The sequence below is a fragment of the Cuculus canorus genome, chromosome 27 (assembly GCF_017976375.1).
Source record: "Cuculus canorus isolate bCucCan1 chromosome 27, bCucCan1.pri, whole genome shotgun sequence".
Lineage (NCBI taxonomy): Eukaryota > Metazoa > Chordata > Aves > Cuculiformes > Cuculidae > Cuculus > Cuculus canorus.
The window spans coordinates 4,300,379-4,325,266 of record NC_071427.1 but is presented as its reverse complement, the minus strand read 5'-3'; the positions used below and the strand labels follow the sequence as shown (position 1 = coordinate 4,325,266).

Sequence of the window (24,888 nt, the reverse complement as noted above, 5' to 3'; positions counted from 1 at the left end):
CGGGTGAGGGGCTGTGGGGTGCGAGTGAGGGGTTGCAGGGAGGGGGCGAGGCTGCAGTATGCGGGTCGGGGCCTACAGGGAGGGGGTGAGGCCGCGGGATGCGAGTGAGGGGCTGTGGGATGCACGTCAGGGGCTGTGGGGAGGGTGATGCGGGATGTGGGGAGAGGGATGCGGGACGTGGGGAGTGGGTCGGGGGCTACAGGGAGGGGGTGAGGCTGTGGGATGTGAGTGAGGGGCTGTGTGATGCAGGTCAGGGGCTGTGGCTAACGGGGAGGGGGATGTGGGATGTGGGGAGTGGGTCAGGGGCTGTGGGATGCGGGTGAGGGGCTGCAGGGAGGGCCCAGCCCCATCCCTGTAGCCAAGGAGGGTTTGGGGGTGTGCGGTGCTCCCAAGCACAGACAGTGCCACCAGCGAGAGCCACTTGGGCTTCCTTGCCCACCTTTGCTTTTAAAGCCTGAGCTCAACCCAGCTCAGAAAGAGCAAAACGGAGCCAGGGGTCAAACCCAGTCTAGCTTCTCCGCAGGGTGGTGGAAATCACTGCCTGTGTCTGCTCCCAACCCGAAGCGAGAGCGGCCAGGGGAGCAGGCAGAGCTCCCAGCGCCCCGCAAGAGGAGCGAAACACAAACTGCTCCGAGGAGAAATCATTTCCAGGGTGATTGCGGCCAGCGGGGAGGTGAGCGGGGACGAGCTCAACAGTTATAAAGGTCTTTTCCAATCTAAATGATTCTGCGACTATGAACCACCGGCAGCGCCTGGTGTGTCCCTGCGGCACAGGGATGCACGCAGCGGCCTTGGGGATGAGGGGGAATTCTATGGGCTTTGTGGGAGGGAATTTGTGAAGTAAGGAGGGTCAGGAAGGCAGCAGCTCCGGTGGGGATCCACGAGTGTCTGTGTTGCCCTGGGAGTGAGCACTCGCTCATCTTGGCCTACGTCACATCCCGGCCTATGTCACACCCCGGGCTGTGTTATACCCCGGCCTATGCCACAGGTTGGGCTGTGCCGCATCCCAGGCTGTGTTCCCTTGCTGGTTCCGCTGAGCCCAGGTTGGCTCGGGCATATCCTCACCATTCCCATGCCAGTCTCGGGCAGCCTGTGCTCCCTGTGGTATCTCCGGTGCCCACATCCCCACTGCGGGTCCTGCATCCCCCCGTGTTTCGCAGTCAGTGTGGTCCTGGTGCTGTTCCAGGTGTGCTCTGCCCGAGTCATAGAATAGTTTGGGTTGGAAGGGACCTTAAAGCTCATCCCGTTCCACCCCCTGCCATGGGCAGGGACACCTCCCACTGGATCAGGGGCTCCAAGGCCCATCCAACCTGGCCTGGAACCCCTCCAGGGATGGGGCAGCCACAGCTCCCCTGGGCAACCTGGGCCAGTGTCTCACCACTCTCATAGGGAAGAAATTCCTCCTTATGTCCAGTCTAAATCTGCCCCTCTCCAGTTTATCCCCATTGCCCCTCATCCTATCACCACAAGCCTTTATGAACAGCCCCTCCTCAGCTTTCCTGGAGCCCCTTAGGTACTGGAAGGTCACCCTAAGGTCTTCTTGGAGCCTTCTCCTCACAGGCTGCCCAGGGAGGGGGTCGAGTTGCCTTCCCTGGAGGTGTTTAAGGAACGTGTGGATGAAGTGCTTAGGGACATGGTTTAGGGAGTGTTAGGAATGGTTGGACTCGATGATCCAGTGGGTCCTTTCCAACCTGGGGATTCTGTGAACCCCATCTCTCTCAGCCTGTCCTCATACAGGAGGTTCTCCAGCCCTCGGATCACCCTTGTAACCTCCTCTGGACCCATTCCAACAGCTCCATCTCCTCCTTATGCTGAGGATTCCAGAACTGGACCCAATCCTCCAGCTGAGGTCTCCCCAGAGAGGAACAGAGGGGCAGAATCCCCTCCCTCCCTGCTGGCCACGCTGCTCTGGATGCAGCCCAGGACACGGTTGGTTTCTGGGCTGTGAGCACACATTCCCGGTTCCTGTGGAGCTTTTCCCCCCCCGCACCCCAAGTCCTCCTCCATCCCCTCACCCCCAGCCCGTTTCCGGGCAGTCCCCGCTGGGGCGGGTTTGGCGGCCGCGGTTCGTTGGCCCCGAGCGCGGTGGCCCCGCCCGCTCCGGGGGTGCCGCGAGCCGCGCCCCTTCCGCCGGGGCCGGGGCTGCCGCCGGCGCTGCCGCCATGCGGAAGTTCTTCCAGGAGCTCAAGACCGACCTCAAGTTCAAGTCCGCGGGGCCGGGGCAGAAGCTGTCGGAGCCGCCCCGGTAGGTGGTGGGGACACAGCGGGTGCTCGAAGCTCCGCTGCCGCCCGGTACCGGCCGCCCCCCAGCTCCGTGTCCCCTCCCGCAGGGTCCCCAAGGAGAAGCCGAAGGGCGAGGCGGCGCCGCGGCCCCGGCAGGGCCCCACGGACGAGGCGCAGATGGCGGCGGCGGCGGCGCTGGCGAGGATGGAGCTGAAGGGCAAGGGCAGGGCGGCGCCGGCCCGGGAGGCGCCCGGGAGCCGGGGTAGGAGCGGCGGGGACCGGACCGGGGGGCCGCGGGAACGGGGCGCTCGGTTCCCCGGGTTGGGCTCGGATCCATCGCTCGGTTCCCCGGGCTGGGCCTGGATCCATCATTTGGTTCCCTGGGCTGGGTTCGGATCCATCACTCGGTTCCCCGGGCTGGGCTCTGATTCGGCTCACGGTTCCCCGGCTGGGCTCGGATCCATCACTCAGTTCCCCGGGCTGGGCTTGGATCCATCACTCAGTTCCCCGGGCTGGGTTTGGATCCATCGCTCGGTTCCCCAGGCTGGGTTTGGATCCATCACTCAGTTCCCCGGGCTGGGCTTGGATCCAGCTCTCAGTTCCCCAGGCTGGGCTCGGATCCACATGGTCCGAACCCCTCCGAGATGCACCGTAACCTGGGCTTGTCTCTCACAGTGAGGAAAGAGTTGATGGCTGAGGCAGCTGCGAGGGAGAAAGTGCTCTCCATGGAGGAAGAGGTATGAGATGCTGCTGTTCTTGATCCCTGCTCTGCCATTCCCAATCCTTGCCATGCTGCTCTTGCTCTGTGCCCTGCTGTTCCAAATCCCTGCCTTCCTGATCCCCGTCATCCCTGGTCCCTGCCCTGTCGTTCCCGATCCGTGCCCTGCTGTGCAGTGGTTCTGAGCATCGGTCCTGTGCAGATGTGCCAGGGGATTGAAAACCAAGCCCCAACCTTCTTGCAGTCAGTTTGGTGCCTGGTTTTGTCTCCCTCAGGACCTTGCCTGCCCGGATGAGGATGGGGCATCTGCCCTCTCTGTTTCAGGAGTCTACTTCATTTGCCCACTGACTGGAGCAGTGGTAAGAAAGGACCAGAAGGAAAAGCACCTCAGAGAAGCCATCCTGTCGGTAAGTGCCACAACTGCCACTGCAGGGCTTCCCTTCCTCCTGTTGAACCCATTTTGTAGGCTGGGGCCCCTCAAGCACTGCAACCGCAATCTCTGTGCACTCACAGCCCAGAAGGCCAACCGTGTCCTGGGCTGCATCAAAACCAGCGTGGCCAGCAGGGCAAGGGAGAGGATTCTGCCCTTCTGTTCCTCTCTGTGAGACCTCAGCTGGAGGATTGGGTCCAGTTCTGGAATTCTCAGCATAAGAAGGAGATGGAGCTGTTGGAACAGGTCCAGAGGAGGCTACAAAGATGATCGGAGGGCTGGAGAACCTCCTGTACGAGGACAGGCTGAGAGAGTTGGGGTTGTTCAGCCTGGAGAAGAGAAGGCTCCAAGGAGACCTTAGAGCAGCTTCCAGTGCCTGAAGGGGCTCCAGGAAAGCTGGAGAGGGGCTGTTCACAAAGGCTTGTGGTGACAGGACAAAGGGCAACGGGTGTAAACTGGAAAGGGGCAGATTTAGAGTAGACATAAGGAGGAATTTCTTCCCTATGAGAGTGGGGAGGCCCTGGAACAGGTTGCCCAGGGAAGGGGTGGCTGCCCCATCCCTGCAGGTGTTCAAGGCCAGGTTGATGGGCCTTGGGCAGCCTGATCTAGAGGGAGGTGTTCCTGCCCATGGCAGGGGTTGGAACTGGATGATCTTTAAGGTCCCTTCCAACCCAAACTGTTCTATGATTCTCTCCGGTCCTCCTCCTTTTCCCTGTAAAGTCTCCACCATCTCCCAAAGTGCAGCTCTGTTCTGCTGTAACCGTACAAATGCCTGAGCACCCTCCTTTTGGTTTGCCAGAAACGCTGGGACTGGGAACTCTGGCCCTGAACTGGTGTGGCTGGTGTGACAGAGTGGATTTTCTTCATAATGACTAGGATGGTGCTGTGTTTCAAATTTAAGATGAAAATTGTTGATTACACTCTGGGAACAGCTAAGCTGAGAAAAAGCAAATCAATTCCCTTATTTTCTTTTACCTATTAAATCGTCTTTAGCCCGAGCCGTGGGGCTTTTTTACCCACTTTTACCCCTCTTCGTCTCTCCTCCATCCCACTGCAGGGGGAACAAGCGCAGTGCCAAGCTGCTGGTGGGGTTTAAACCACAACAGACCCACACATTCCTTTGTGTAGCATAGCCTCAGCTCCCCCCTGGCCAGCTTCTCTCCTTCTCCACAGTATTTCTCTGTTGACCCAGTGGCTGCTTCCATCATGGAGATTCACACCTTCAACAAGGACCGGGAGAAAGTCCGAGCAGGTGTGGAGACAACTGCCAAGTGAGTGGGTTGCGGTCACGAGACTGAGCGCGCGGGTAGTTTGTCCTTTCCCTGCGAGGCCAGCAGGCAAGTGGATTTTCTTGCTGTTCTCCAAAGAAAACCAAAACGGAACATTTGAACCATCTTAAGTGTCAGTTGAAATCAGGTCAGCATTTCAGAGATGGTGGGCAAGACCAGGAGGTTGGCCGTTGAGATCAACCACCGCCACCTTCTTTCTGGCATGGCCACGAAACACATGAAACGCAAGACCTATTTTACTCAGTTTTTTCAGCTTTTTTTTATATCCGTGAGAAATTCTGTGAGGTCTCTCAGGCAGTACGCTTCTTACACCTTGGAGCAGTGTGTCCTGAAGTGCTTGCTTTGATTCCTCTTTCTGCAGATACTTGGATAACATCTATCTCCATCCAGAGGAGGAGAAGTACCGGAAAATCAAACTGCAGAACAAAGTGTTTCAGGTTAGATCAGGACACCTGCAGGTGCGCTGCCTGGGAGAGAGTCCTTGCCTGGAGCAGACTACGTTTAAATTCTTTCCTTTTCTTCCAGGAAAGGATAAGCTGCCTGGAAGGGATACACAGATTTTTCCAGGCTATCGGGTTTGAGACAAAAACACTGCCTGTTCCAGGACAAGGCAAGGAATCTAAGTATATTAAAGTGGAGTCAGCAGTTTGAGTGGTGTTGGGACATCCCAGGGGAGGCTTGTGAGGCAGCTTGGATTGCTGAGAACACCCCACGGGCTGCAGTAAAAAGAGCTGCGCACCCTGTTGTTTCCCTGTTAGGATGTGACATTTCCTGGAGATCCTTGTCCTTGTCTGTTGTACGTTACTCACGTAAACAACTAGAGACTTCAAGCCTGTCCTTCTGGTTGCAGAGGCCACAGAGGAGTACTACGTACTGAAGGAAGAAATGCTGACCAGGTTGGAAGACCTCAGGGACTACAAAGAGCAGCTTTTAAACTCTGAGCCTGTGAGAGCCCAGCTGGATCGCCAGCTCTCTGTGTTTAAACCATCACCTGAAGCTGCTCGGTTTGAGCTGCCAAATGACTTTTACAGCCTCACTGCAGAAGAGATCAAACGAGAGCAACGGCTCCGGTGAGCAGGCTGAGGAGGAGGGGGGCATGTGATGCCAACCAGGAGCCTTGTACTGTTCCTCCAGGCTAAAAGCTGCTGTCTTTCTAAAGGACAGAGGCAGTGGAAAAGGCTTCGATGCTGAGGACAAGAGCCATGCGAGAGAAAGAGGAGCAAAGGGAAATGCGGAAGTACAATTACACCCTGCTACGAGTCCGGTTTCCCGATGGATACATCCTCCAAGGTAAAAAAGACTCTTTACCCTTTCTTTGTACTCCCTTCTGGGAGTACATGTAGCGCAAGAGCTTGAATAATTAGCAGGCTTGAGATATGCTGAACCCAACCGGTAGGATAAAGTGACAAAAAGCAGAGTGGTGCAAAGTTTCTCCAAGAACTCTTCCCATCTCTGAGCCCTTCACCTGCCGCCCCTGCACAGGATCAGGACTCTAAGCCAGGGCTGAGTGGAAAGGGAAGAATCTCAAGGCGCTCTTAATTAAAGTGTGCTCTTCCCAGGCTACTGCGAGCAAGCTGGACTCATTAGCTCCATTTGTTACAGTCACCTGCATGAGGCTACCAGGCTATACAATGGTGTAAATCCTCTTCATATCTTGCAGCAGAACCCTAGAAATGATTTCAGTCTTTCCCAGCTCTTTGTCACAGGCTGGCAGGGGCTTGGAACAATTGAAGTAATACTTTTCTTTGGAGATTCCGCTTTTGTACTTCTCAGCTGAATTAGGCTGTTTCTGTGTCACTGAAGTAGTTGATAAAGTTGGCATCAGTACGTGAGCCCCATGAAACCTACCACAAAGGGTTAGACTTTGGTAAATGCCAGAGACTCTCTCAATCTCTCACCTTGTTTTCTCATGGCAGGGACTTTTTATGCACGAGAATTGGTCTCTGCGCTCTACACCTTTGTGAGAGAAGCGCTCCAAGATGACTGGCTGCCCTTTGAGCTGTTGGGCCCCGGAGGTCTCAAACTGACTGATGAGAACTTGGCCTTCAATGAATGTGGGCTGGTGAGTAAAAAGTGAGCCCATGCCTTCCACAGAGGCCTTGAGGTTGTCAGAGTCACCTACTGCTCATATAACCGAGAGGAGCTTGTCTCTTCTGCTTTCAGTGCCAGCAGTTGTGCTGTGGCCCCTTCTTTTTAAGCTCAAGCAAACAAGTAACTGCTTGAATGCTTCTAGCTCAAGGCTAGAAGGTCTGGAGAGGCCAGCAAGGACCTCCAGATCACAAATGCAGGTTGCAGGAAGGACCAGCAGCCCTGTCACAGGGTTAGCATCTGTACTGGGAAAAAGGTGAGAAGGCAGCAGCTGTGAAGCAAGCACAGCTCTGGCACGAGGCTTCCAAAAGAAAGCCCAAAGCCACACCCCCAAGAAACACTTTGCAGAAAGCCACACTTGTCCTTTTTAGTTAAGAGTGCTCTTGCTAAGCTTTTTCCAGGTCTGTGAGCACATGCAGCATGTTAGGAGCTCAAAGTCTAGCACCACTATAGCTTGGTAACGCAGCCTTTTCTGTCCCAGGTGCCCGCAGCCCTCCTGACTCTCGCCTGGGATGCAGCAGTCATGGCAGATGTTCAGGCAGCAGGAGAGGAGCAGCCAGCAAGCCCTCTGAAACCAGAACTTCTCTCCAGAGTCCAGACACTATCATGAAATAAAGGGGATGGGGTTCAGTGCTGGTGGTTCTAGACTGTTCCCTTGTTTTCCCATACGGGCTGGTGGAGCTCCCAGCTACGTGACCTCAGAAATGACTACGGTTTAGTGGGAACCTCGTTCTGCCATGTCACGCCGACCTTGCAGTCACCTCCACAACTCCAGTAGCTGTACACTAGGGCAGCCTTGCCCCGTAGGACACTACAGGACTGCTCTGACTGGCTTTAAAAACAAGCTCTAGCAGTGACTGCTTGAGGTGTTTCGAAGGCAGTGGTGAAGCACCACTCTCCTCCCTTGGAGGAGGGATTAGGCACTAGCACTAGGCTGGATTACCAATCGACTGAGCCTGGAGATCAGGCTGGGCTTAGAACTTGGCTTTTCCTTTTGCTTCTGTGTGCACTGTAATTCCTATTGGAGAGAGTATATTTAGATAAAATTATGCTCAGTCTGATTAAATGGACTTTTTAAAGACACAGTTCTGCTCAAAGTGATGGGAATTGCTATGCCCTTATGGGTTTGAAATGCAGACAAGCTCCAGTCAGCGCTGGGTTCGATGCTGGTGTTGCTGGTGTTACTGGTGCAGCTGTGGCATTACCCCCTCTTCACAGGGGACAGACAGGAGACTGATGACAGGCAATAGCTACTGCTGCCCACGAGGGAGAAGAAGCTTTATACAGTCAGGATTTTAGGAAACTAATCCATCAAATCACAAGCCATCTAAAATTAGAAAGTCCCAGGAAGTTTGTTCCGTACTTGAGCAAGTTTGATGCTCGTTTAGTCCTTTATACTTCAGTCTCAAAGTTGCTGCCTACAGAAAAGCTGAGAAAGGGGCTCTTTATCAGGGAGTGCAGGGTTAGGACAAGGGGGATGGTTTTAAGCTGAAAGAGAATATTCAGTTGAGATACGGGTAAGAGATATTTTCCTGTGAGGGCAGGGAGGCCCTGGCCCAGGTTGCCCAGAGCAGTGGTGGCTGCCCCATCCCTGGAGGGGTTCAAGGCCAGGTTGGATGGGGCTTGGAGCCCCTGATCCACTGGGAGGTGTCCCTGCCCATGGCAGGGGGTGGAACTGGATGGGCTTTGAAGACCCTTCTAACCCAAATCATCCTGTGATTCTACGATTCTGTGGGGCAGAAAAAAACCCAGCTTTCACCTGTACAGCTCCTTCTGCAGTGATGTGTACAGGAGACCAATAATTTCTCACCAGCCTGATGTGTAACTAATACCAGTCTATCCCAAAAAAGGAGAAACCCATTGCACTTTTCCAAAGGTAAAACCCTGCTGCTGTTCTCTGTAGTAAGACAGACCACAAACAGGATGATACAGATAGCATAAATTCAAATATAATTGTACATCATTTATACCCAAGGCCGTGCTATACAACATTATGAACAGAGTAATTCCCCCAGTGGCATCACAGTAAGCTTATTTCAAAATCCCTCCATTAAAGATAACTTAGATACCTTCCATTGCAAAGAAGTATCAAAATTTCAATAATGCTTTATTAAGGACAGATTAATATGCAGTATTTAAGCTAAAAACTAGAACTAAAAAATTAAGCTTCCATCCAGTCTGAAGCAGAACAAAGTGCTGTCTTCTCTTTACAAGAAATAGGGAATACTTTCAAGTATCTTCTTCAAAGATACACAAGGTTTAAAACTGTCTAACTCATTCTACATACGTACAGAGAAGTTAGTAGGTGTTTAATCTCAAACTGTGTTAGACGGGCTGACCGTGCTGGTGTCCTGGTGTGTGGCTCCTGTGCCGCCGCGTTCTGAAGCTGTCTCAGGAACTGTCAATGTAGAATCTGCAAAGGAGGAAATGCATTGGTTTGGGGTTTTTGTTTGTTGGTTTGGTTTATTTAAATATAATTAATCTAGTAGAATTTGACTACTGTGTGTTTTAATCCATCTTTGCTTATCTGCCTGTACCTGCTCCAAATCTCCTTTTCAGTACTGTTTAAAAACTGGTTTTACTGGTGGGTTAATGTCAATCCAGAATAAAATCACTTCAGTCATAAAAAGGCTCTTGATAATCTTTTCAGTGCTTTAGACTTGGGGTGACTTAAACACAGTTGTGTGTCCACAAAGCCTGAGAAGGCCAAGCTCCCAAACAGCATTCCTGTCCTTGGAACAGGAGGTTACAAACCTGATGCCAGGCTTTCACCTCACTGGAGTCTTGTAATAGGAAAAGCTGCTTAAGATTAAATGCAAAACTTCTTGTCCAGCAGCTGTTGGGGATGGCAAGAGGAGGAATGCAGCACCAGCAGAGACAGAAAGAGAGCTCATATGTGTCCAGAATGGGTCAAAAGCTCTCTATAATTCAAGGCTTTGGGAATACACGAGCCCTTATCTATTCATTAAGAGTAGCCGCTCAACACAAAAATCCCAGTTTCCTTAATTTCAGTTGTGCCAGTAGCATTGTGGAAGAGCTGTATTGTGAGAGCAGTAAGAAAGGGCTCAGAGGTTTGGAAAGCAGTTTAGAGACACCGAACGCACATCATGCAGCTGGTGTCAAGTCATTGATCTGTATGATCAAGCATGTATAGTTAAAACCTCACTGAGATAAAAGGAGCCACTCAGCTTCCTCATCCCAGTTTCTGAATCCAGACAAAGGATATGCTATAGCAGCAGAGCTTTGAAAGCTCTTCTCCAAGGGATAACTGGGACACAAATGTAAGCAACCGCTTAGATTCTAGAGCAGTGTTGATCAGAGCCCTCACTTGTCAAACACCTGAGAGCTCAGATATTATCCAATCGTTATTCCCTTCAGACAATTCAGTGAGCACCTAAGACTTCAAGGAGGCAGCAGAGCAGAGTTACGGTCCAGGCTTCATGAGTCCCAGAAGGGGTCTGGACACAAGCATGCACGCAGCAGAGACCAGCCCGGCTCCACAACATTCACCAATAGCGAGTGGATCTGATACTGGCCTCAGTGTTCACCTCTATTGCCAGAGCTGGCAGCCAAATGCCAGTCACAAGCACTCTGCACTGCTTAACCGACTGGAGGGAGCAGGGGAGAAAAGTTATGAGGAGGCTAGAGAAGACCAGAAATAGCAAAGAAGCATTTGGAATAAAACACAAAAAGCAAAGAGGTACAATAAAGCACCTAAAGAAAAGCACGAGGCTTGGTGAAAGAGCGGCAGTCAAACTGCCACAGGTTCAGCCACAGGCCATTCCCTCTCCATCGCACCCTTCCTTTGGGAGCAAGTGGGTGCCAACAGACTGCTGTCAATTTATTTTCCCACCTTTGCATGGCTGTATGTCCACAATCATGCAGTCATCATCTTCATCTTCCTCGGTGTCTGCCTGAAATCCATCCAGCTCCGCAGCTTCAGCCTTAAGGGAGAAAACACAGGTAGCAGGTGTGTGAAAAAAGCTGAGGGTGCTAACATGCAAGACAGAGCACAGCCAGTGCCACTAAGGACTGCGGTGGGCACTTCTCACAGAACAATGTTCAATCAGATGGGCATATTTGTAGGGAAGAAAAATAAGCAACCCCAGCTTCAACAGACACTAACTTCAGATTAAAGGCCTCATCTGCAATGGCATGTACAGCAGGAAGCACGCCAAGCTTCTGCTCCAAGATGTTTCACTGTTACACAACCCAATGAGCAGCCCTACGCATCAAAAAAATCAGCTCAAGCCTCACATGAAATCTGACTCTGTTTTGTTAAGTTTTTGAAAGGGAAATCTATCACCCACTCATGCCCACCCCCAATTATTTTGGATGCTTTCATCCTTCTGAAGATGGAAAACCACTTTTGCTTGTCAAGTTTGAAGCATTTTCTACCCCTGACTCTTCCTCATCTTTGCCAGTTAGCTTCTATTCAGAGGGGGTGACAGTTCGTCCCTTGGTGACTCTTTTCTGCTACGGGAGCAGCTCAAACTACTTGTTTTGAATCAAGAAAATGAATACAAGAAGTGATACAAACTGGAGTTGCCCAGCACTGAAGAGCTGCGAGAGTTCTTTAGGTTGTCTCTTTTACTCCAGAAATGTGGAATGAAAATCTCAAATCTAGAACCTGGTCCCCATCTCTACGAGCTGCTCCAAGAGAAGAAATTTGAAGTTTACATCTTTCATTGAAGTCACAGCTCTCACATTAAGTATTCCGCCCCTATGCGGGTGCAGGCACTGCCCACTTCAACGCAGAGTTCTTCTCTTTCCACAGCTTTTTAAGAGCACCTTCACTTACATGAGTCCTGGGCATGAGCTCAGGGCAGTGTAACATGTGCCAAGAGTAGAGAACCTGGCAGCCCTCACCTCAACCAATCATCCCCAGGTTCTCCTCAAGCTCCAGCCTTGCTCGACAGGAAGGATGGGATCTTAATACCCAACTGGTGCTGATTTAGATGTTAGGCATGAAAGGCTTTTAGGATTCCGACACCTCTTCTCTGAGCCACACAGCACTGCACCTCACAAGGGCAGCTTTAAGATGCTTTTGAGAGCTTTAAAAACTGCAGGCTGGGGATACAGTGCTACTGAAAGGCTTTGTTTTGCTATTTCTGCTCGAGCAGTCAGTTATAAGCAGAATTTCCAGTGGGTGCCAAGCAGAGATTTTTATCTCTGCCTTTATTTAGTGTGCAAGAAAAACCCGAGCAGATGGGAGTTTGGGGGCTGAACAGCTTCTCACAAGTCTCTGATCCCCACCAATACTTCAATGTAGAGCTTTTTTCAGTACAAAAGCCAAAGAAGGCAAGAACAAAGTGGAAAAGAGAAGCATAAAAACCCTTGTCTGTGGCTTCTTTCCTCACCGCCTCGTTCACAGGGCATAAGGAATAAATCCACTGATAGTGCAGACCCTGTCCTGTCTGCGGGTTTGGAAGCAAACTATGGATAACACCAAGCTTTGGGACCTAAAGCCTCCCTGTCTTGAATGCACAACAGAGCATTGCACAGCTATAGCACCGACGACATATTTTTCAGCCATCCTTTTGGATGATTAAGCTCTTAATGCTACTTGTTGTTACCCTGAAAAGCAGAAGCAAACAACAGGACAACCACAGAGCTTAGAGCTGGAGTAGCAACTACTCCAAATCCACTTCATTTTGTTTCTAGGAGTCATTATATTTTTAAACCAGCTCTTGAAATTCAGCTTTACGTATGACCATACGAGCCGGAGACTCTACAGACTGTTACAGGTTGAGTTGTAGCACTTAGGAACCACAATTAATCAGTGCACATGCAAATGATATACACCCCCAGCTTAGGGTATACATCTAGCAGCCATACACACACACACACACACACACACAAAACCTGCACACAAATTATGTACAGCTGTAAAACCAAGGCCAAGCAGACACTCCAACTATTCACAGCTTGGATGCAATCACTGCCAAATACCAGAAAATGGAAGAACAGCAGGAGAGCAACATTTCAAATGGAACAGGCAGTGCAAGCTGGAGAGACAAAAGGAATCCATCTCTTTAGAGTCCTTCCCCCACTAAAAGGGTCTTTTTGTATGAAGATCTGAGGCTTAATATTTTGACTCTGCTGATGGCAGATCTGGGCTAATCTGGGAGGCATGCAGGGACACTTGCCTGCTGAAGACACACAGCTACACATTTTCACAGTTCTTCACTGGGGAAGAGCACAGAAACTTACCTGTTCAGCATCCCGAGGCCTCTTCATGAATTTGGTGATGGACATGCTTCCGGTGGGCTTCCTCTTGACCGGCATGGGGGTGGTCTGCAGGACTGTCATGCCTGGCACACTGCCACCCTCCTCCTTCCCCGAGGAAGGCACTTGCGTGACGTAATTCCACTGACAAGGGACAGGGAGATGCTCCTGATCAAAACTCTTCAGCACCTCCGAGTGGACATACCAGCACATCCGATATTCAGGTCTCTTCTCGTACACAGAGTTCTCAGAAATGATTCGCTTTAGCCTGGCTTTGGAAGGGACACCACTGTCCTCGCCAACAGGCGTCTGCGGCCGGGAGGTGTGGGGGCTCACGGGGCTTGTGTCGCTACAGTTGGCAGCTGCAGTCACATCACCAAACAGTCCTTGCCGGCAGCACTCCTGGAATTCCTGGATGATGACCTTGCTCCCGTTCACATTGCCGTGCAGCAGCGGCAGAAGCTGGCCAAGGACTGCAAAGAAAAAGGATGTGCAAAAGTTGTAAGGAAGAACTGTTTTAAAGGTCAACAAAAGCCAGTCTGACATAACCTATCGCAACGCATGTTCCAGAGAGATGACAAATAGGTTGGGATTAATTTTATATACGGGATTGCGACAGGAGCTAAATTTGATGTAGAAAAGTCACCCCCAATAATAATGACTCCCTGAAGTGAAAGCTTCAGCCCTGTTCCGGCCTTTATGCGCATTATTCATACCTTTGTATGAATCGGGTACTGAACCTGTCACAAACTACAGGTCAGTGGGCTTGATCATCTCCCATAAGCAGGTCCTAAATCAGAGTCCACTGAAATCCCATTGGCTTTATTTCTGAGATTAGCTAGAGCAAGAGTTTGAGAGTATAATTAAGGCCATATCGGATGCAATGGCAGAAAACTCTCCCAGAGATTCCTTGGATTTCAGAGTCGTCATAAACAGCTCATTCAGAGTTTGACACTTGATACAAAAACCTGTTCTCTCCAAAGCAGAGTACAATAGAGCGCAAGTACAACTATTTAGCCCTTTAGGTCTTACTTTGCTGATCTTTTGCTCTTTTTTTACTACATTTCTCAATCTGCTGTTCTTCCTCTGCAACAGGCGAATCCAAGATGCATGCTGTGAACTGCTGGAGAACCTTTAGGTCCGAACTCGTACTGCTGTCATTTCCTGTGCTTTCCCAGATGCAGCCAATTTTCACAGACTGTAGAACATGCAACCTCTTCCCCTTGGCCATCAGCTCATCCCATTCCTTTGCCTTCAGCTTTTGACGAACCTTCTGATTCTCCGGATCGCACTCCTAAAGCCACAGGTGAGAAAGAACTCTATATATCCATTCCAGAAAAAAAAGCTCTTTAAACTCAGCTTTTTACTGTTCCCTGAGCTACAGAAATCTGCTCCTGAACTGCGCAGATCTGAGTTACAGCCCTGCCAAGACTACACGCTTTCTTCCTCTGCCAATATTTCTTATACAATTTACTTGAAACAGAGATGGGAACCCAGTGACACCCAATTCACTTACTTCCGTCACTCCTTCATCTTCAGATAGGTACCCATGGGGTACAAAAAAACCATCATCATCATCTTCATCCTCTCCCTCCTCTTCATCATCCTAAAAATAAACTCTGTGTATTAGAAATTACACCGACAAGTGCAACTGGTTCAGAAAGCTCTTTTTCAGCACACGGAATCCTTACCCCTTCACTATGGGAGAGACTTTCTCCAGGTTCCTCTTCTTCCCATTCTTCGTCACTGTCTACTTCATAGTCCAGTAGTTTCTAGAAGAAACACCAACATGCCGTTTCTGTCAATAATTTGAGCGCACGACACCAGACCCTGTTCAGGGTTTCAAAGCTCAGCAGCCAGAGGGAACATGCAAGTGGATCAGAAATCCCAGGGAAGAGGTGAACTTGGCCAACTGTGTATTCACTTCAAGAGCATAAAGAAAGCAAAGAATCCAATGACACACTGCCTGTGGAGTGCTTACACTGTCCTTTGACCAAGGATTCCTGGGACGGATCACAGTAGTTTTCTTGTTCCATGTGCCCCAATACGCAGGACGGTGATTCTCACAAAACTGCAGAAGTTTCATTCTACCAAACTTCCCCCTTTCTGGAACAGCGTCAGTTTTGCAGTTATCCACTACCACCACCACGTCACTGTTAAAAGACGACAACATCTTCAGTACTTAGAGAACACACCCTTGCTGTTCAGGAAAACATCTCGTGGAGCACTTCTGTTCAGCCACAATTCCAACCCAGAGCCCGAGTCCATCAGAATAGGTGCTCCCAAAGTGCAAGCGAGAACGTGGGTTCCAGACAAGCCATCTCCTTCCCTAACTACAACCCTACAGCAGCTCCAGTTTAGCTACCGGTATGTTTACTGCTTAAAACTACCAAAGACAATCACCACTAAAGGCCACTGGTGTTTGGTGTTAAAGGCAAAAGTGCAAGATTTCCTGCAGGGAAGCATTTGAGAAGCATTGTATGGAATGAAGGAAATACACATCACAATGTACCGCTCTCCATGGAAATAATTCTCACAGAAAATGAGCATTCAAAGAAAAGCTCCATCTTCCTACCACCTACTAAGACTACCTCAAAATCATCCTGCAGTTCAGTATATAAAAAAAAGTGAAGAACCCCCCCCCAGAACACAGACTAACCTGTTTACTGTGCCGGCACTGCTACTGACAAAAGTAGGTCCAGTTTTACGTGGTTTACGACACTTAAGATCCCTCAAGTAAGAAATATTGCTATTCTGTGTGCGCAGGAGCTTATCCAGCTGTTCCAAGTCTGGATCCAGGGCAATTCGACAGAGGGGAGCTAAGACCATGTTCTCCTTAATTTCAAAAGGAGCAAACTTCCCACAAGAGCCAGCAAGAATCTGAAATGTGAAGTGAGGATCATTAGGGTCTGAACACCTGAGAAACTGCAGTTCCAACATATTTGTGATGCAGAACAAACCTCAATAGCAAACGCTGAGGTTTGAGTGAAGATTTAGGTTAAGACCTTCCTATCCGAGACTTTAACAGATCTTCTCAAGGGAGTCTTGGCCTTTACAGCCAACGCAGCAGATTTTTACTAAAGCAACTACAAATTTGATTTGTAGCCTTCACTCTGTCACAGACTTGTTTTAAATCCTTTACACCTTTGAAATTAGGAAGTAAGAAATACTACTGATTTGCCCAGCTAAGAGCCTCTAAAGGACAGATCAGAAGGAAATCAGTGTCTTTGTTAGAATACAACTAACGAAAGAAAAACACCACACAGGAATAGCAATACCTCACCTTTGGGGCTTGTGGAGTCTTTGGTTTCTGGAAGAACCTCGTAATTTCTGCTTTCTGTGCATTAATACGCTGGAATCAGAAAGAAAATGCAAATTATAAACACAAAGGTAGGGCAAGACCTTATAATTCAAGGTGAGCTCATGCACAACACAGTTTCAAATCTACTGAGGTATAAAGTTCAGTCATTTAGCAGCTCCTGTAACTGAACAAAACCCACAGCTATGTGGATTCCAGCATCATTGCTAAGGCAAAGCAGAGACTTCACTCACGGGGATCGAAAAAAACAAGTGCAGAAGAGACTTTAACAGGTAAAAGCAAAGACACCAGCATGTACAAAAGCAACAGATGAGAAAGCTGCATGTTGCAAGCTGGTAGAGCAGCAGCACCAGATCAGATTGGACAGGCTGCATCCCAAATGGATGTTCTCACTCCCAAGTAGCACCGAGGCAGGGTACACTGCCAGGAAAACCACATCGGCTGCAAGAGCCCTGCTAGGAATAGCACCACAGCTGTCAGCAGGGTGCCAGGAAGGCCAGGAACATCACTTCACCCCAGCAGAAGAACTTAGAGAGAAGCTAGAGAAAGCATGTACCTTTTCCTCCTCTCTCAACCGCTTCTCCTCTTCTTTCTTCCTCTTCTCCTCAAGTTTTGCCCTTTAAAACAAAGCTTATTTTAATGTCACAAATCATTAAGCGTTTTCTTGCACTGAGGAAGAGGTGAGAAGCCTCAGGCCTTCACTATGACCCCACCCTGCTAGGCAAGAAGATAGTCCATAATTCAGTCAAGGTTCACACTTGGTTAAGCATACAGAAGACTTTTCATTCCTTTTAGAGCAAATATTGATCTGCTTAAGCCATAAACTAGCCAGGCTACTTCGAGTTCCCTCAATTCCAAGAAAGGGTATTTACGGTATTATCAAGTTACAAGCAACTTCCTCAACAGACAGGGCACCCAGTGCCAGCAGACTGCAAGAGTCCAAGCAAGACTGGTCATGAAGGAAACATGACAGCTCTTTTCAGCTATTTCAAATCAGAAACCCAGGTCACCCTGTGAGCCACTGAGACCAGGGTGTGGTGTAAGGAATCGGTCATGCATTTAGAATAAACCCTGTGATGGAGAGGCACAAGCTGTTTGACCAGTATTACCTCCAGGAGGGACAGCTGAGGTGGGCACGGAAAGGTGCTCGCATCCTTACATATTATTTCCCAGGACCTGTGGAAACCAAGCAACTTACTCTAGAGCTTCCTGCTTCTCCTTGCGTTTCTCCTCCTTCACTCTCAGCTTCTCAGCTTTTTCCTTTTCTTCTTTTTCTTTCTTTTCTCTCCTTTCCTTCTCTTTCAACTCTTTCTCTTCTTCTTTCTTCTTCTTTGCCTCCTCCTTGGCACGCTCTTTGGCAGCTTTTGCTTCTTCTTTCAGCCGTCCCTTTTCCTCCCTTTCTGCTTGCAGCTTCTGCAGTTTGCCTGCCCGCTCCTGATCCTGGTTCAGAAACAAGCCGTTAAACAAGTTCTCTCACTGCACACAGCTACAGCTGCTGGGATAAAACCTCAAGTGAAATAAGGACTTCATTTCTTCAGCTGAGCTGCCAGAGCAAATCCTTGCACCCACCCAGTGCCTGACCTGCAGGATCATTTCCTGCTGTCACAGGACACAAGGCTGTTAATCACAGCTACCTGTTGCCTCAGCCCCTGAGCTGCCTCACACTGCGTCTCTGAAGGCATGAATTGTTCTTTTCTCCTAGTAAATGCAGGCAGTTCTAATTTCTAAGCAGCAAGGAAAGCTTTGTATTCTACTTGCTTCACATCTGAGTCATCTTCCATAACGCTACATTGACGATGAAAACCACATGCGAGTTTTTTTTACACTATTTTTAAAATTACTTTAACATTTCAGATTGTTTCCAAAATACTTTCACTGGGAATACACACCTCGTGATCTCAGCTTTCATGATACCACAGGGCTACCACGGCCTAAGTTTGAAAGGTGAATTTGAGCGCATTTTGCATTATAGACCCATAAGGATTTTTGGGATGTTTTTCACCGTCTCAGGCAGTAACACGAATCGCCACACTTTGGATTGTGCAGCTGCTTTATAAGACCTGGAGCTCGCAATAAAGTTGTCACTGTGTTAGTCCACATTAGACAATCAGACAGCGCCAGGCTCTCCAAGCTTATTTAAGAGGCACCTTGGGAACAACAGGAGAACAATCACATTGAAAGTGCTGCTGCTCACAGCGTTTCCTCCCAATGCAACCAAAATGCTCATGGCTGCCTGAAAAAAAAAATGACAAATTGAAGACAGAGCTTCTCTTCACTGCAGGCACTGGTGACTTCACCAGGAACCCAGGGCACATCTGCGCTCATACATGGGTAACCTTCACTGTGTATTTTCAGTTTCTTTTTATTTCAAATCTCTTGGAAACTTCAGGATTTACTGAACCCGTTACAGCGCACAAATAACTGCGGAAGGCAGCCAACAGACTAAACTGTGTCAATGGTGAAAAAACAATCTTGTCAGAGCTGAGTCACAGTCAGCAGTGAAAATCTACCAGGTAGTCTGGGAAACAATGTGAAGTAAACGGCAGAAATGGGGGGTTATTTAATTTTTAGCATAATAAAGCTCCCATTGTCATCTCTCCCTCACGTTACTGCTATTTTTAACATACATTTAAAATGGAAGAACACAACAGATTGTATTTCTATATGGGGCACTGTAAAAAGCAAGCGTCTCGGGAGCAGGCCCAAGCACACAGAGCTGACCCAAACCACATCACAGCCCCCCAGCTTGATAAACCAGTTGCTAAGAAACACAATAACAATTCACAAGCACAGGTCTTTCCAACTGCAGCTAAATAACACCCAGTTTTCCAGGAGGCGAAGCCCACTCATACAGAACTCCCTGTGATCCATCAGCCCCTTTTATATTCAGCATTTGACGACTGAAAGCAGCCCGGAGAGCAAAATTATCACACTGCCATTTTGTAAGGGAACAGAGCCCGCCTGCAGGCTGCGTTTGGGCAAATGGGGACTGGCGCTCGAGCCTTTCCAGCGGCGACAGCCAGCAGTTCTGTCAGTGAGCCCCAAGCACTGGGCCCATCTCCCTGATGTATTAACGAAGGGCAGACCCCTGTTTTGTGGTTAAAAGGGGGAAAGATGAGAACGACTAAGCAGGAGCCAGCCCTAAAGAGATGGCTCTGGAAGGTTTCACTTGTATTTGTCCACTTCAGCTGCTCCTGCCCTCTCAGGAAGGGCTTGGAAAAAGCCCTCAAAAGCAATTTGACAAGCAGTCAGCAACATTTGCAGGTTCTTAATCTCTTACCCAAGTGCACAGAGAAGCAGTGCAGGCCACACACACTTCATTACATATGCATTAAGAAGCTCTAGAAGGAGCCAAGTACTTTAATTGCATGCATTAAGGTTCTTCCACGTTCATCAGTGAGGAGCACCAGGAAGAGAAATGTTCCAAGTGGACTAAGATGAAACTCAAAAGGCTTTGCTTACTATTCAATGCAAAAGCACAGCAGGTTAACTTTCTAGGTCAGTGAAAATGCCTTACTCTTTGCAATCTCAGCTTCTCCTTCTCCGCTGAACTTTTGTGGCATTTCTGAGATACCTGGAATTACAAAACGCAAGTTTTAGAGTTCCACATCATTCCCATTCCACAAGGCACCAGAACTATTACAAGAAGAGTAGCAAGCTTCATCTGAATGATACTCGCATTGTTCTTGCGGATTAGTATATTCAGCTTACACATCCCTTTGGTACAGGACACTGAAGGACAGCTCAAGCAGATCTTGGCTCACACATTTACATTTCAGCCTGAACATGCCTAACGTTTCAGTTTACATTAAGCCCTAGTGTTACTGAGTCTTGCATAAACAAATCTTTCCAGTTCTACTCAGTTCTAAAGCAGTGTCTATGAGGGAATATCACGCACAGAAGCTAGAGCTGCTCCAAACCAGGAGAGCGCAAGAGAGAACATCACAGCAAAGCCATTTCCTTTGAGTTGAATCCTTTTATTTTTTTCCATCCTACCATCTATTCCTGCTACGATATTGAACTGTAGCTTTCTGAACATGGGGATTATTACAAGAAGAAACATTCAAATATGGGTAATCACAGCCCTCTTGCTCTTCCGCTCATGTCTGGGCACCAACTCTAAGTTTCCAACAGGTCACACTTCTCATTTGTTAAAGCTGTTATTTATAGGTGGGGAAAGGTATTTTCTTTTTAAGAGCACTTGTTCATACTGGTCAAAGGCTGAATTTGTCATTATTTCAGCATACTATGGCCGAGTATCTTGTTTCAACCCCTCTTCGCCCTTCTGGACATTTGCAGTAAAGTACCCTGAGATTAACAGGCCAGTACAGACCGACTGCTTTATTTTCTGTATTCACAGATATTTAAGCTTATACAGTGCAAAGCTGTATCAGGAGATTCTGTATTTATCTGACACAAAATAAGAGTTCTTCCAACTGGGAGCTTTAGTTTATCAGAGCTGTAGGAAAACAAACAGGCCAGGACAGACAGCCACCCAGGTCGAGGTGTGGGCTTCAAGTTCTGGCAAGCAGCACATGAGCTGTTCCTACCTCACTTCATGCCACAGGAAACCAATAACTTGTTTGCACTATCGCGTGACATCAGGAGTCAAGTACTTTTTTCTGTTCGCTCTGCAACACTGGAAACACTTCAAGCCTGCCTGAATTTATGTATTTATTTTAGAGACAAAAGATTGCAAGTTCCAACAGTATAAGAATCAATCATTTCTCTCAATAAGCAGCACAGAAGACCTGTCACACCCTGAACACCAAGCCCCAGCTGACTCACTCATGCCTCCTCCAGTCCAGTGAAGTTTTTCTTAGCCCGTGGGACAGTTTCTCCTTAAACCCCTGGGGATAACTGGTTAAAAATCTTTCTCAAAAGGCTCAAGAGGGCATAAGTAGGAAGGCTGCCACCCGCTTCACCCTCATTTACCTAACCCACAAACTTATTTCTCCACCTCTAGCAGCACAACAGCAACTTATCCTTCACCCCCTTCCTCATTTTCCCCTCTAATAACGTAGCTGAGCAATAAAACACAGGGCCAGGCAGAGCAGCCTGGCTACACGCGAGGCTCAGCTACAGCCACCAGGACTGCGCTGCTTCCCAGGTTTCACTATGGCCCACAGTACCTTCCCCAAGAGAAACCCAACACCTATCAGTCCCCCACAATATCTGTTCACTCCTCAACCATGTCACATGAACATTTTAGCCACCTGCACAGACACCGTTGTCCTTAGGAGCTTCCCCTTCTAGAGCACCATAAAGCACAGTGTTTTAGAGTCTCTTCCTGGAGCTATGGTACTAAACTGGAACAAAGATCACAACAAAGCAGCCCATACTGAGCTAATTTCAAGGTGTTGCTTCCTGTGCTCCAGCTTTCACTGCCAAACAGCACCGCGTGTCCCCAGGAATGTGGTACACGAGGGGACATTTCCCCAAAGCAGCTCTCAGTGCCTGATAATGCTCCTGTACCAAAATGTCTAAGAGCACAAGCTCTGTAGTCTCATTCATCCTCACACACAGGTCTGCAGTTCCACTGACGCGCTACAGCTTCAACTTGAAGTGTTTTTCTGTGCCACAGCTGCAGAAATTCAGAGCTGGAAAAGTAACTGCATTGATTGGTACTGGGGTAATGATCTCTTGCAGTAAATACAGCAGCTTCATCAAGGATAGGCTAGAGGTTGTAAAACATCACCTAATGGACAAAACCGCTTGTGGACACTGTCCTTAGCCCAGCTACCAAGATGCTAAATCCCAGGGCACACAGTTCTTGGGCAGGTCGTAAAAAAACCAAAATATAAAATTAACCTGTAACAGAGTTTAAAGTTACATTCACATGATGCAAATACACCAGTAGCTCAAAACTAGGCGAGACTTACATCCTTTAGCCATAGGAAGATTCAGAAGGACGATAATTCAGTTATGTTATTAATAAGTCAACACCACATTCCATACACTTCCCATGATCATTGTGAATATCCCGTTCATACTTTTCACTTACAAGTGCAGGAAACCAGGCAGCCTATCTGCAATGCAATAACTCTAAAAAAGAAAGTCAAGAAGAGACCAACCTTCCTAACAGGCGTTGATGCAGCTGAAGGGCTAGTGTTCCTCTTTGTTTCTGCAGCAGGCTGTGACTCAGGAGAGCTCACGGAGCGAGAGCTTAGCGGGGAGTTGGTAAGCCCAGAGTCTCCTTCATGAGAGGATTCCATGGTCTCATTTTCCGACATAAAGCTTCCATCCAGAGAAGCGAGTTGGGAAGATTTTGTAGTCATAATATCCTCCAGGAGCACCACTGGCATCTTCCCCTCAAAGATGACATCCTTCAGTTCACTCTGGTTCAGCTTTCTGTTTTCCATGTTGTTACACTCTGTTAACCCAGAATACGACTGGATTCCATCTACCAAACCTTCACCTTTATCCTCTACAGCTTCACACGGCACATCAGTCTCCATCGAATCATCCATTTGGCTGCTCTGAGTGGAATTCAGGCAACTCAACTGGTTTGTCTCTTTTCCTAACGTGCCGTTAGCTATAGCTATGGATGAAGATGCTTTTGAATCAAAATCAGTATCATCTACAGCATCACCAAGTCTGTGGCCAGAGTCCTTTGTCAGGTCAATAACAATGACAGGTTCATTTGTGTTACCTTTTGTGTTTTTCTGTATAAAATAGTCTAATGGACCCTTTCTGTTAACAAGTTTTGGAGTAAAATTCACCTCTGAATCCAACTGGCAGTCATTCTCCACATCATCCAGGGACACGTGCGATGCATCAAGGGAGGAATCCTTACTTGGACCAAAACCACTTTGTGAACTCTTTATTTTTTTGATTTCTGAATCCGCATCACATTTTTCCTTTGGTACAGGATTCAAGCGTTTGAAAGGCAACCGAGCTGAAACGGTAGCATTTGATTATTTTAATCCCATCATACAAATCAACGGGGCGAGGGGAACGGGGGAATATCTATTTCAGCACCTGAAGGGGCTACAGGAAAGCTGGGGAGGGACTGTTCCCAAAGGTTTGTAGTGATAGGATGAGGGTCAATGGGGATAAACTGGAGAGGGCAGATTTAGATTAGACATAAAGGAGGAATTTCTTCTCTATGAGAGTGGGGAGGCCCTGGAACAGGTTGCCCAGAGAAGCTGTGGCTGCCCCATCCCTGGAGGGGTTCCAGGCCAGGTTGGACAGGCCTTGGGCAGCCTGAGCCAGTGGGATGTCCCTGCACATGGCAGGGGGTGGAACTAGACAGACTTTAAGGTCCCTTCCAAACCAAACTACTCTACGATTCTATATAACATTAAGAGATTTTATTAGGAATTAAAACAGAACGGCCAGTTCAGGTGCCTTATTATAGCAAAGCCAATAAATTCCACAGCATCGGGTCTGCCACCTTCCAAGTGGGACAGAGCCACTCTGGGTGACAGACACTCTCCCTGCTGCCTTACCTTGGACGAGTTTCCGCGCAGGAAGAGCCGCTTTGTCCCTGCACTCCATGGCTGCGAGGGAAAAACACAAGAAATCACTACTCTTGAGGCCTCCACGCTGAGCCACCCGGACTGCACGAAAACACCGGGCAGCCCCACAACCTCCCTCGGCCTGAGGGGCCCCCGCGCACCCACCGCTCACAACACCACGGCCGGGCCAGGCCGCGGGGAGGGGGCGGCCAGAACGGGGCCGCCTTTGTTACCGGGGAAGGCCCCACACACTCCAAGCGCTGCCAGGAACGCGCAGCACTCGGTTGAGCTCAGCTCAGCCCTACCTGCCGCGGCTCCCGCCGCTCCTCCGGCGGCGGCCGAGCGCGCCCCGAGCAGGCCCGTCCCGGCCCGTCCCGCTCGTATTTGGCGGGAGCCGGGGCGCCCCCGCGCCGCGCCGCGCTGATAGGCGGAGCGCGCCCCACGTGACCCGCCTCGCCCCTCCCCACTGGCCGCGGCCGGCGCTGACTGGCGGCGGTGCTCCTGGGCCGGAGGCGCCGATTGGATGGCCGGGCGGGTCCTTACTCCTAGGCTCGAGGCCCGCCTGCTCGCCGAGACACCGGGCAGAGGGGCGGAGCCGCACACCGCACCGCGCTGCGCCGCGGAAGGGCCCTGAGCCAGGGCGCGAAATGGCGGCGGCGCCGGAGGCCAATGAGGCATTGCTGCTGCGGTGCGCAGGCGCGGAGCGGACGCGCAGCTGCCGCGAGGGACTGTGGGAGTTGTAGTTCGGCGGTGCCGCTGGTTGGCCTGGGGTAGCAGCCGCCTCCGGTGCTGTGGCAGATGAGGAGGCACGTGCTGTACCCATGCGCCTCGCCCCCTCCTTGCCTGGCCCGGCTGTTCCCATTCCCCACACGCTGTCCGCTCCCTGCAGTTCCGGCTCGGGCGGGCGCTGAGCCCCTCAGCCTGGCAGGGTGGGTCCCTCGCGAGCCTGGACAGGCGGCAGTTGACAGGAGAGAGACGTGACTGTGGTGGAGAGACAGGGCCCGACAGGACCAGCACCTCCCGCTGTCGCGGCAGAATCACTCCCCCGCCCCCAATCACCACCCCTCAGCTCAGTCACGACGTGAAGAGGCATCGTCCCGCCGGCAGGGGGCGCGGGGATACCACGTGGCAGG

The 24,888-nt window shown here is 49.7% G+C and overlaps 2 protein-coding genes across 6 annotated transcripts; one reads left to right on the top strand and one right to left on the bottom strand.

The window, feature by feature from the left end:
- The first annotated feature begins 334 nt into the window (after nucleotides 1–334).
- UBXN6 (UBX domain protein 6) lies at nucleotides 335–9,390 on the top strand. 4 transcript variants are annotated; one of them, XM_054050001.1, is made up of 13 exons: nucleotides 335–673; nucleotides 1,794–1,929; nucleotides 2,181–2,245; nucleotides 2,331–2,485; nucleotides 2,899–2,960; nucleotides 3,217–3,348; nucleotides 4,545–4,642; nucleotides 5,022–5,097; nucleotides 5,186–5,270; nucleotides 5,511–5,730; nucleotides 5,820–5,950; nucleotides 6,577–6,722; nucleotides 7,230–9,389. In XM_054050001.1, exons 4-13 carry the CDS (start codon nucleotides 2,401–2,403, stop codon nucleotides 7,356–7,358), a joined length of 1,164 nt encoding a protein of 387 aa, XP_053905976.1. In that variant the 5' UTR covers nucleotides 335–673; nucleotides 1,794–1,929; nucleotides 2,181–2,245; nucleotides 2,331–2,400; the 3' UTR covers nucleotides 7,359–9,389. The 4 variants fall into 4 exon arrangements, 3 of the variants coding, with proteins under 3 accessions (XP_053905976.1, XP_053905975.1, XP_053905974.1); XM_054050000.1 differs by lacking the exon at nucleotides 335–673 and having other exon boundaries at nucleotides 1,780–1,929; XR_008447256.1 differs by lacking the exons at nucleotides 335–673; nucleotides 1,794–1,929 and having other exon boundaries at nucleotides 2,041–2,245; nucleotides 5,825–5,950; nucleotides 7,230–7,369.
- CHAF1A (chromatin assembly factor 1 subunit A) lies at nucleotides 9,024–24,593 on the bottom strand. 2 transcript variants are annotated; one of them, XM_054049900.1, is made up of 15 exons: nucleotides 24,299–24,593; nucleotides 23,747–23,797; nucleotides 22,370–23,193; nucleotides 19,813–19,869; nucleotides 17,494–17,735; nucleotides 16,852–16,912; nucleotides 16,260–16,328; nucleotides 15,636–15,856; nucleotides 14,958–15,129; nucleotides 14,668–14,748; nucleotides 14,493–14,582; nucleotides 14,009–14,270; nucleotides 12,962–13,449; nucleotides 10,602–10,692; nucleotides 9,024–9,161 (listed from the first exon to the last, which is right to left on the bottom strand). In XM_054049900.1, exons 1-15 carry the CDS (start codon nucleotides 24,576–24,578, stop codon nucleotides 9,064–9,066), a joined length of 3,087 nt encoding a protein of 1,028 aa, XP_053905875.1. In that variant the 5' UTR covers nucleotides 24,579–24,593; the 3' UTR covers nucleotides 9,024–9,063. The 2 variants fall into 2 exon arrangements, with proteins under 2 accessions (XP_053905875.1, XP_053905876.1); XM_054049901.1 differs by lacking the exon at nucleotides 24,299–24,593 and adding an exon at nucleotides 24,061–24,262.
- Between the last annotated feature and the right edge of the window lie 295 nt (nucleotides 24,594–24,888).

Excerpts from the sequence above, each read along its gene's own strand:
- UBXN6 (XM_054049999.1), top strand. The coding sequence starts at position 2,163 with ATGCGGAAGTTCTTCCAGGAGCTCAAGACCGACCTCAAGTTCAAGTCC. Across the intron at positions 2,246-2,330 it reads AAGCTGTCGGAGCCGCCCCG|GGTCCCCAAGGAGAAGCCGA; the intron begins GTAGGTGGTGGG and ends CCCCTCCCGCAG. Across the intron at positions 2,486-2,898 it reads GGAGGCGCCCGGGAGCCGGG|TGAGGAAAGAGTTGATGGCT; the intron begins GTAGGAGCGGCG and ends TGTCTCTCACAG.
- CHAF1A (XM_054049900.1), bottom strand. The coding sequence starts at position 24,578 with ATGGGTACAGCACGTGCCTCCTCATCTGCCACAGCACCGGAGGCGGCT. Across the intron at positions 13,450-14,008 it reads AAGAGCAAAAGATCAGCAAA|TCCTTGGCCAGCTTCTGCCG; the intron begins GTAAGACCTAAA and ends TTTTCTTTGCAG. Across the intron at positions 9,162-10,601 it reads GGACATACAGCCATGCAAAG|ATTCTACATTGACAGTTCCT; the intron begins GTGGGAAAATAA and ends CCTCCTTTGCAG.